Below are 8,663 nucleotides of genomic sequence, written 5' to 3' on the forward strand. Positions count from 1 at the left end.
AAACGATTCCTAAGGTGGGCCTATGAGTAAGACTCCAAGTCCTCCGCGACTTGACCAATTCCTTGACACAGACTTAGATAACAAAGTGTAATTGTACTCCTTATAGTACCACTAATCAGCTTGCCAGTCCACACACCTCGACCTCATACGCTAAATCTACCGCTGATCTCCCCATCTGTATTTTAAGAAAGCTACTAGTGCGTATTTCTGGCTTCGCGTAACGTAGAAGTCAAATTAAAATGACGATATCTTAGTGTAATTAAAGATAAAATAAAAATAAAGGAAAAAAAGGAAGTTTCGAGAGGGGACACGTTAACCGGGTAATAATAGTCTTTTTATGGGAAAAGTCTTCCTCTGCCTTCAAAGGGTTTCCTTTTCTCTTCTTTCCCCTTAAACCCAACCCTGGTTCGATTTCATCGACCTAATTCTCCGTCCAGGAGAAAAACCAAACCCTGAAAATGGCGAATATGGAAATCTTAGAGCCGATGCAGTTTGGCTCCTCATCTTCCCATGAAGAAGATAATAACCTCCTTAATGATTTATCCACTGAGTTTGATCCCTTTCAATTCCCACCTATTGATGCTGCTTATTTGAATGATGATGATCTTACTGTACCTGAAGGTTTATTGAACGAGTTAGGTTTTGATGAAGACGACGGTACTTTTGATTTCAATTTTGATGATATTAATTTTCCATCCGAAAATGGAGAATTAGGGTTTTTTGGTTCCGATGGGTCTGATGTTTTGTCTTCCACGGTTACGGGTTCTGGAAATGGTCCAAATTCGGATGATAATAATAATAATAATAATGGTGGAGTTATGAATTCTATGTCTCCTGAATCAGGAAGTTGTGATCGGAATTATGATGGAAGAGTGGTATCTTCTTCTCAGGATTCTGGTGGTTGTGGATCAGGTGTTTCTGGGTTTTTGAATTCTCCTTCGCCTGCTGATTCTGGAGGTAATTCTGCTTCTTCATCTGTTCTTCCTGTAATATCAAATCCAGTTGTTGTGGTTGATGTTGATCAGAAAATTAAGTTAGAAGGAGGAAAAGAGGGTTCCTCAAAGAGGAAAAATATAACAGAAGATGAAAACCCTACCCCTGGAAATAACAAGGTTAGGAAATCGAATATTGCATCTGAAAGTATGAAATCTCAATATGTTGATGTTGGAGATGATGACGATAAAAAGAAAGCTAGGCTGATGAGGAACAGAGAAAGTGCTCAACTTTCTAGACAGAGGAAGAAACATTATATTGAAGAACTTGAAGATAAGGTGAGAGCAATGCATTCTACAATTGCTGATTTGAATGGTAGAGTTTCTTACTTCATGGCTGAGAATGCGACTTTACGTCAACAATTAAGTGGAGGGGTTTGTGCACCTCCTCCTGGAATGTATCCACCTCCTCACATAGCTCATATGCCTTATCCATGGATGTCATGTCCTCCTTATCCAACGAGAGCACAAGGATCTCAAGTTCCTTTAGTTCCAATCCCTAGATTGAAACAGCAACAACCTGTGTCAGCAACCAAACCTAAAAAATCTGAGAGTAAGAAGAAAAATGAGAGTAAAACTAAGAAGGTTGCAAGCGTTAGTTTCTTGGGTTTATTGTTTTTCATGTTTCTTTTTGGAGTGTTAGTTCCTTCCGTCAGGGAAAATAAAGAGATAGGTAATAGTGGATTAGGTTTCAATAATGGTGGTCCAGCTAATTGGCCCAGAGGAAGGGTCTTGACTGTTAATGGAAATGGGTCAGAGCATGATGTAGGAGTTGGCTTGTGTGGTGGAAAATCAGGATTCCGAGAAGGCGATATGAGAACTATGAACTGTAAGGGAGTTAAGCAAACTGAAAGAGGAAAAGAGAATGATAGCGGCGAGCCTCTTGTTGCTTCGTTATATGTACCAAGAAATGATAAGCTTGTGAAGATTGATGGGAACCTTATAATTCACTCTGTTTTGGCTAGTGAAAGAGCTAAGGCATCTAAAGGAAAGACTGAAAAGAGCAGTAGCTATCCATCCAGTAAAGGTGGAGAGACTGGTTTGGCAATTCCCGGTGATTTGGTTCCTGCACTGGTGGGTGGAAAAAATGTTGAGAGACACAGACCCGTGTACAGGAGTGCAGCTGAACGTCAAAGGGCGCTGAGTTCGGGTTCCACCAGCAGTTACAGGGATAGTTCAAAGGCAACTGCAGCTGACAAGTCACTGCAGAAATGGTTCCAGGAAGGCCTTGCAGGTAATTATCATAGTTTTTCATATATTTTCTTTGCCTTCCAAAGTTCTTCATTCTATGTGCTGTATAAGCTAAGAGTAGTAGAAACCTTTATAGTTGAGTGGAACTGTTCGTGGACGAAGGCCCATGGTTAGATAGAAAGTTATTACATTTGGTGTTAACCATAGATGACTTGACACAAGAAAACAATTGATTCCGTACATTTATCGTGTACCACTAGGTGCTATATTATTGATATTGACTGCGTCCGTGAATTTGAGGATGGAACTTAAATGGATCATGTTGGAAAGGATAATGGTTCATGGAATTACAGTTTAATATAATGGTCATCCTTTGCTTGTTTCGTTATTATGTCTTCTTAACCGTGAAGCACAATTGACATCATGTAAACTTATCAGTGTGAAGCTTTGTTTCCATAGTATGTTTCTCGGTATCTCATGTATTTCTTAGGTTACTGGTACTTTAAGATTAGGTATGACAACCCACATAATTGTTCATATTGGTGTCCGCATGAACAGCTGAGCAGGCAGTTAGAATCTTCTGAGTTCTGACTGCCTGTTCTGTTTGTTGAAGCTGCAATTGGTTAGGGGTGATTCTGTGGGAAGATAGGAATCAACAGTACGGGTTATTGAATTTTCTGAATATCCATTTATGGGAAGATAGGGATGCGCTATACTAAAATAAAAATTGTTCTTTTGATTTCATTAAGTATGCTGTGTATAACTTAGAGAAGAATTGTTGTCTTCTCGGTTCAATTGGTTTATTGCTTAGGACTTGCTCTTGCGCAAATATTTATTTGAATCCTATATATGCTTGCAAAGATGGATTAGTGTAAACCTGACATTTTTTTTGTATGTAGGACCAGTTTTAAGCTCTGGCATGTGCACGGAAGTGTTTCAGTTCGATGTCTCGAAACCAGGAAGTATTATTCCAGCTGCATCAGTTGTCAATGTTACTTCTGTGGAAAACGGAACAGATACTTCTCATCTTAGTGGGACTAGGAACCGAAGGATTCTCAATCGTCTCCCTGTTCCTGTTGCGAACGGAACCGAAAAACATGAGGAAGGACCATCGCAGGATGACAACTTCCAAGGTAACAATAGATCAATGATTGTATCAGTTCTGGTTGATCCTAGAGAGGGTGGTGATAGTAGTGAGGGTGTAGATGGGATGATGAGACCCAAATCACTTTCAAGGATATTTGTTGTTGTGCTCCTGGATAGTGTCAAGTATGTTACATATTCATGTGTTCTTCCTCTGAAAGGTTCTGGACCACATCTTGTAACCTCTTAAGCAAAGACATAATTATTAGACATTAACTTCAAAGATAATATATAATCTGTTTTTCGATTTGCCTCAGTTTCTATTTCTTCCACTTCCATGCTTCTAAGTTTTTTGGAAGATGATGTGTTTCACGAATTTTTAGGGAAGATGAGAATTCATGAAACAATCTTTACAAACAGCTGAACCCCGAAAATTCAAAATTGCAGCTTAGCTCTGAAATGTTTGAAGATGCATCTTATGTAGTTCATGAGCAGGCAATGAATCTGGTTTCCTTAATCCACTGATACAAATGAGGAATTATGAAATTACACTTCGAATGAATCAAGTATGGCTTTAAGAGTCTTCTGAGATGCCTGCCACTGCTTATCACTTGCACTCACCACAAACAAGATGACCGTATTTCCTTTGGCAGTCGCCTTGGCAAGATTATGTGTACCAGTCAGTGCAAATGGAGTCTCCAGCTCATATTTGTAATACTGCATGCAAACAAGACACAATGTTGCCTTCGTTCAGATAAAAAAAAAACATACCGTTCCTCATTGGGTTGGATTAGAGCGGTGCAGGCAGTTGTATAAAAATCAAAAGGTTGAAGTATTTACCGTTTGATCACCCTGTTTTTCGACAGTGGTTTCAACGATTTCATCCGAGTCTAATGTATTTCCAGTGACGAAAGGACCTAATGAAGCAATAAGCTTTTCTGGGGTGCCAATTTCTTCGATAGTTGCAGTAAGTTTGTTTGTTAATCGTACCAATGGAGATGCCACAACCTGAATTTTACCTTGCTTTTCATTTTCAAACTTCACTTCCACCCATGGCTCTGCGCATTTTGGTTGACAGTAATTTCCAGACAGTATGTTTGCAACTCGAGTCTGTTTCCAACTTGGCGGAATAATGAAGTTATATGGTTGAACGTTTCCTGCAAAGATGTGAAACCTTGAACAATTGTTGGAATAGAGCTGAAGACAGTTGCACCAGAGAATTAGGCTTTCTAAAGATTTTACACATTGTTTTTACCTATTGTTGGAATAGAGCTGAAGACAGTTGCACCAGAGAATTAGGCTTTCTAAAGATTTTACACATATTGTTTTTACCTAATGAATGTGTTACTATCACTTATTGGAGTCCTGGAATATAAAAACTAATAGACAATATATTATATTTAGAGATGATATATTTAGAGATATTTAGTTACCATAATATTCTGGGAGAATACCAGATTTTCTGTAATACTCAAACTCTATTTATATGAGTTTATGGAATAATAATAATTAAGGATTGATTAACCTCCGACATGGTATCACGAGGCCAACCTCGATCCATCTTCTTCTTTCTCTAAATTACCAATAATCATCCATGGCAAGTGACAAAAGATCCTTACATCCGGCTTTCGCCGTTTCTAACATCAAAGTTTTGATCCCTATTACTCTAGATATCAAACAAGATGAATATTCTTCATGGGTTTTCCTTTTCCAACTTCATCTACAAGCACACAACCTCCTTTTTCTTATTGACGATTCCGCTCCACCACCAGATCTTGATGCTGCCACCATACTACAACTTGATGCCCTCTGCCGTCAATGGATGTTCTCCACCATGGCCAAAGATTTGATGCTTACTGTTCTCAAAACTGGTAAAACTGCGAAAGAGTTATGGAATCATCTTAAAAATCTTTTCCAAGACAACAAAGGAAGCCGTGCCGCTAACCTAGAAAGTAAGTTCGTGAATCTAAGATTTGTTGATTGTAACAATGTTGATGATTATTGTGATAAGCTACAGGCACTTTCGAATCGACTAAGTGATCTTGATTTTCCAATGGATGAGAAACGTTTGGTTATACAACTTGTCAATGGACTTCCGGAGGAATACAATATTGTTGCCTCCTTCATCCAACAATCGATGCCATCTTTTGACACTGCTCGCTCTCAATTACGCACTGAGGAGATTCGCCGTGAACATCAATCAAACTACAGCTCCCTTACTGCCCTTGCGGCTGCCAACAACCAGCGTTCACCTGCTACTTCTTCTTCCGTCACCAGCAGTTTTCACTCAGCGTCTGCCCACCAGCGTTCCGAGCCCAGTTCCCTGATGGGCCACCAAGCTGCTCTTCTGCCAACTCCACCAGGCCCAATACGTCACCCTACTGCACCCAACTGGGCTCCCCAATGGACGTCTCCCCCAAGCCCATACCCTGCTGTACCTTACTGGAGTCAGCAGCATCATCTCTCTGGTCGTGGCCGAGGTCGTCAGTCCCACTGAGCCCACTCTTTCTTCCGAGCCCACTCATCCTTCCAAGCCAACTCGTCCTTCCCAGCCCACTTTTGCTGAGCCCACTACCCATGACTCTCCACCGTCCTCCCTTACCCAGCCCATTACCGTGCAGCCCAACACGGTCTCCTCTCCGCAGCCCATCAATGCCCCGTCCAACCCCTCCAGCCCACTCCCTCCGACCTCCCCTTCCAACCCACTTCTTCCAACAGCTACTCGCCCAACTACTAGGGCTTCCCGTGGCATTTTCCGCCCCATTCAGCGACTGAACCTTCATGTCCAGTCCAACTCTCCAATTTCCCCTCTTCCACGTTCTTATCTTTATGCTCTTCGAGATCCTAACTGGAATGCTGCCATGTGGAACGAATACCTTGCTATGATTAAGACCGGCACTTGGGTACTAGTTCCTTGCCCCAGGAACGCCCATATCATTCGGTCGATGTGGCTCTTCCGTCACAAGTTTCACGCTGATGGTACCTTGCAGCGGTACAAGGCTCGTCTAGTAGCCAATGGCAAGTCTCAACAGGTTGGAGTTGATTGTTTTGAAACGTTTAGTCCGGTTGTTAAACCAGCGACTATACGTACTGTGCTCAGTATAGCAACATCACGTTCTTGGGGTATTCGTCAGCTGGACGTTAAAAATGCTTTTCTTCATGGTGACCTAGCTGAAACGGTTTATATGCATCAACCACCGGGTTTTGTTGATTCCGCTCATCCGGATTATGTTTGCCGCCTTCGTCGATCTCTTTATGGACTTAAACAAGCACCTCGGGCATGGTTTCAACGTTTTGCACAATTTATTATTGGTTGCGGTTTTCGTGGAAGTGTTTGTGATTCCTCACTATTTGTTTATCACTCTGGTTCGGAAACTGCATACTTATTACTATATGTGGATGATATTGTTTTAACCGCTTCTACTGATGCCCTTCTAGGTCGTTTCATTGAGTTAATGAAACGTGAATTTGCTATGACTGATCTTGGTGCGTTACACCAATTTCTGGGTATCACTGTGACCCGCTCAGATTCAGGATTGTTTCTGTCACAGTCTTCATATGCACGGGATATTATTGCTCGTGCATCACTGCAACCCAGTCGCTACTCCAGTTGATACACAACCGAAGCTCAGTACTACATTTGGCCCTGCACTCAAGGATCCAACATTATACAAAAGTCTGGCCGGAGCTCTTCAATACCTGACTTTCACCCGCCCCGACATTTCTTATGCCGTGCAGCAGGTTTGCTTATTTATGCATGACCCTAGGGAATCACATATGCAGGCTATTAAACGCATTCTCAGGTATCTTCAGGGCACTCTTGATCACGGTTTATTTCTGTCTGCTTCCACTGTTACTGGTTTGACTGCGTACTCTGATGCTGACTGGGCGGGTTGTCCGAATTCTCGTCGGTCTACCTCTGGCTACTGCATTTTTCTTGGAGACAACCTGATATCTTGGTCATCCAAACGACAAGCTACTGTATCTCGTTCTAGTGCGGAGGCCGAATACAGAGGAGTTGCCAATGCTGTTGCTGAGACTACTTGGTTACGCAATTTACTTCTCGAGCTTCACATCCCGTTACGACGTGCCACTATTGTCTACTGTGATAACATTAGTGCCATTTACATGACTGGGGATCCTGTCCAGCACCAACGCACTAAACATGTGGAGATTGATATTCATTTTGTGCGTGAGCGTGTACGTATCGGTGACATTCATGTCTTGCACATCCCTTCTGACAGTCAATATGCAGATATCTTCACCAAGGGCCTTCCTCGAGTATTGTTTGTTCGTTTCTGTTCTAATCTTAACGTGTGCTCCTCTCCCGTTACGACTAAGGGGGTGTAATAGACAATATATTATATTTAGAGATGATATATTTAGAGATATTTAGTTACCATAATATTCTGGGAGAATACCAGATTTTCTGTAATACTCAAACTCTATTTATATGAGTTTATGGAATAATAATAATTAAGAATTGATTAACCTCCGACAAAAACTTTCGTAAGGCAGAGACAAAATTTAAAAGTGGCGTATATATACCTGCACGAAGAGCAGGAGTGTCCTTGGATGAAGCTTTGAAAACGACGAAGGAAGGGTCTGATGGAAATGGAGGAAGAAAAGATCCCACTTCAATTTCCCGGGCATCTGCAATTGGTTTTTGATTCAGCCATAGATTAAAATTTATTGAAATCAAACCAATTGCAGCAATGAATTCTCTTCGTCTTCTTTCCATACCCGTATCTTGATTAGCATTACCATTTCTAGTGCTAACGGAGAGTAATTTGGTAGAAGAAGAGTTAGTAACTGAACCATTAGAGATAAATGGAAGTTGAGGTTCTAGTGATGATGATAACGGTGAGGAAATAGGCAGGAGTTTAAGTGATGAGGTATGATTATGAGATCTTGAGGAGGAAGGAGAATTTGAAGCAGTTGATGACGTGATTATGTAAGAGACTGGAGTTGCTGCAGCAGCAGTCACCATTTTGGGGGGGAGAGAGAGAAAATGGGATTGGATTTGGTTCACTTCATTTCACTTCCCGCTTATCTGTTTAGTCGTGTATATGTGCGACGGATATCAAGACATATATAATTTGGATAGAATTAGAAACTAACTGGATATATTTTACACGTGGCATAGGTCCTGCCTAAGGTCTGCCAACAGAAGAAGAACCTATAACAGCTTTGCACACTCATAAATAGAACTGAGTTGTTATTAGGAGGGAAGAATTAAAGGGAGGGAATTAAAATTTTAGAGGAGGGATTGGCTATTGTCTCAAGTATTAAAATGTCTATCATATCCTTTTTCCACGAACGATCAAAGAAACCCAAAATCAATTTAACGTCTCCCGTTTTGTCATGAACCCTGATTTCATAATTAGCTTCATGACT

At 41.1% G+C, this 8,663-nt stretch overlaps 2 protein-coding genes across 2 annotated transcripts; one reads left to right on the forward strand and one right to left on the reverse strand.

Moving 5' to 3' along the window:
* Positions 1-343: 343 nt before the first annotated feature.
* Positions 344-3,582, forward strand: LOC113309505 (bZIP transcription factor 17-like). The gene is made up of 2 exons (XM_026557931.1): positions 344-2,226; positions 3,083-3,582. Exons 1-2 carry the CDS (start codon positions 459-461, stop codon positions 3,514-3,516), a joined length of 2,202 nt encoding a protein of 733 aa, XP_026413716.1. The 5' UTR covers positions 344-458; the 3' UTR covers positions 3,517-3,582.
* Positions 3,555-8,319, reverse strand: LOC113309506 (psbP domain-containing protein 6, chloroplastic-like). The gene is made up of 3 exons (XM_026557932.1): positions 7,815-8,319; positions 4,107-4,423; positions 3,555-3,983 (listed from the first exon to the last, which is right to left on the reverse strand). Exons 1-3 carry the CDS (start codon positions 8,254-8,256, stop codon positions 3,813-3,815), a joined length of 930 nt encoding a protein of 309 aa, XP_026413717.1. The 5' UTR covers positions 8,257-8,319; the 3' UTR covers positions 3,555-3,812.
* Positions 8,320-8,663: the final 344 nt, after the last annotated feature.

The sequence above is a fragment of the Papaver somniferum genome, chromosome 9 (genome assembly GCF_003573695.1).
Source record: "Papaver somniferum cultivar HN1 chromosome 9, ASM357369v1, whole genome shotgun sequence".
Classification (NCBI taxonomy): domain Eukaryota; kingdom Viridiplantae; phylum Streptophyta; class Magnoliopsida; order Ranunculales; family Papaveraceae; genus Papaver; species Papaver somniferum.

Excerpts from the sequence above, each read along its gene's own strand:
- LOC113309505 (XM_026557931.1), top strand. The coding sequence starts at position 459 with ATGGCGAATATGGAAATCTTAGAGCCGATGCAGTTTGGCTCCTCATCT. Across the intron at positions 2,227-3,082 it reads GTTCCAGGAAGGCCTTGCAG|GACCAGTTTTAAGCTCTGGC; the intron begins GTAATTATCATA and ends TTTTGTATGTAG.
- LOC113309506 (XM_026557932.1), bottom strand. The coding sequence starts at position 8,256 with ATGGTGACTGCTGCTGCAGCAACTCCAGTCTCTTACATAATCACGTCA. Across the intron at positions 4,424-7,814 it reads CACTCCTGCTCTTCGTGCAG|GAAACGTTCAACCATATAAC; the intron begins GTATATATACGC and ends ACATCTTTGCAG. Across the intron at positions 3,984-4,106 it reads AAAAACAGGGTGATCAAACG|TATTACAAATATGAGCTGGA; the intron begins GTAAATACTTCA and ends GTTTGCATGCAG.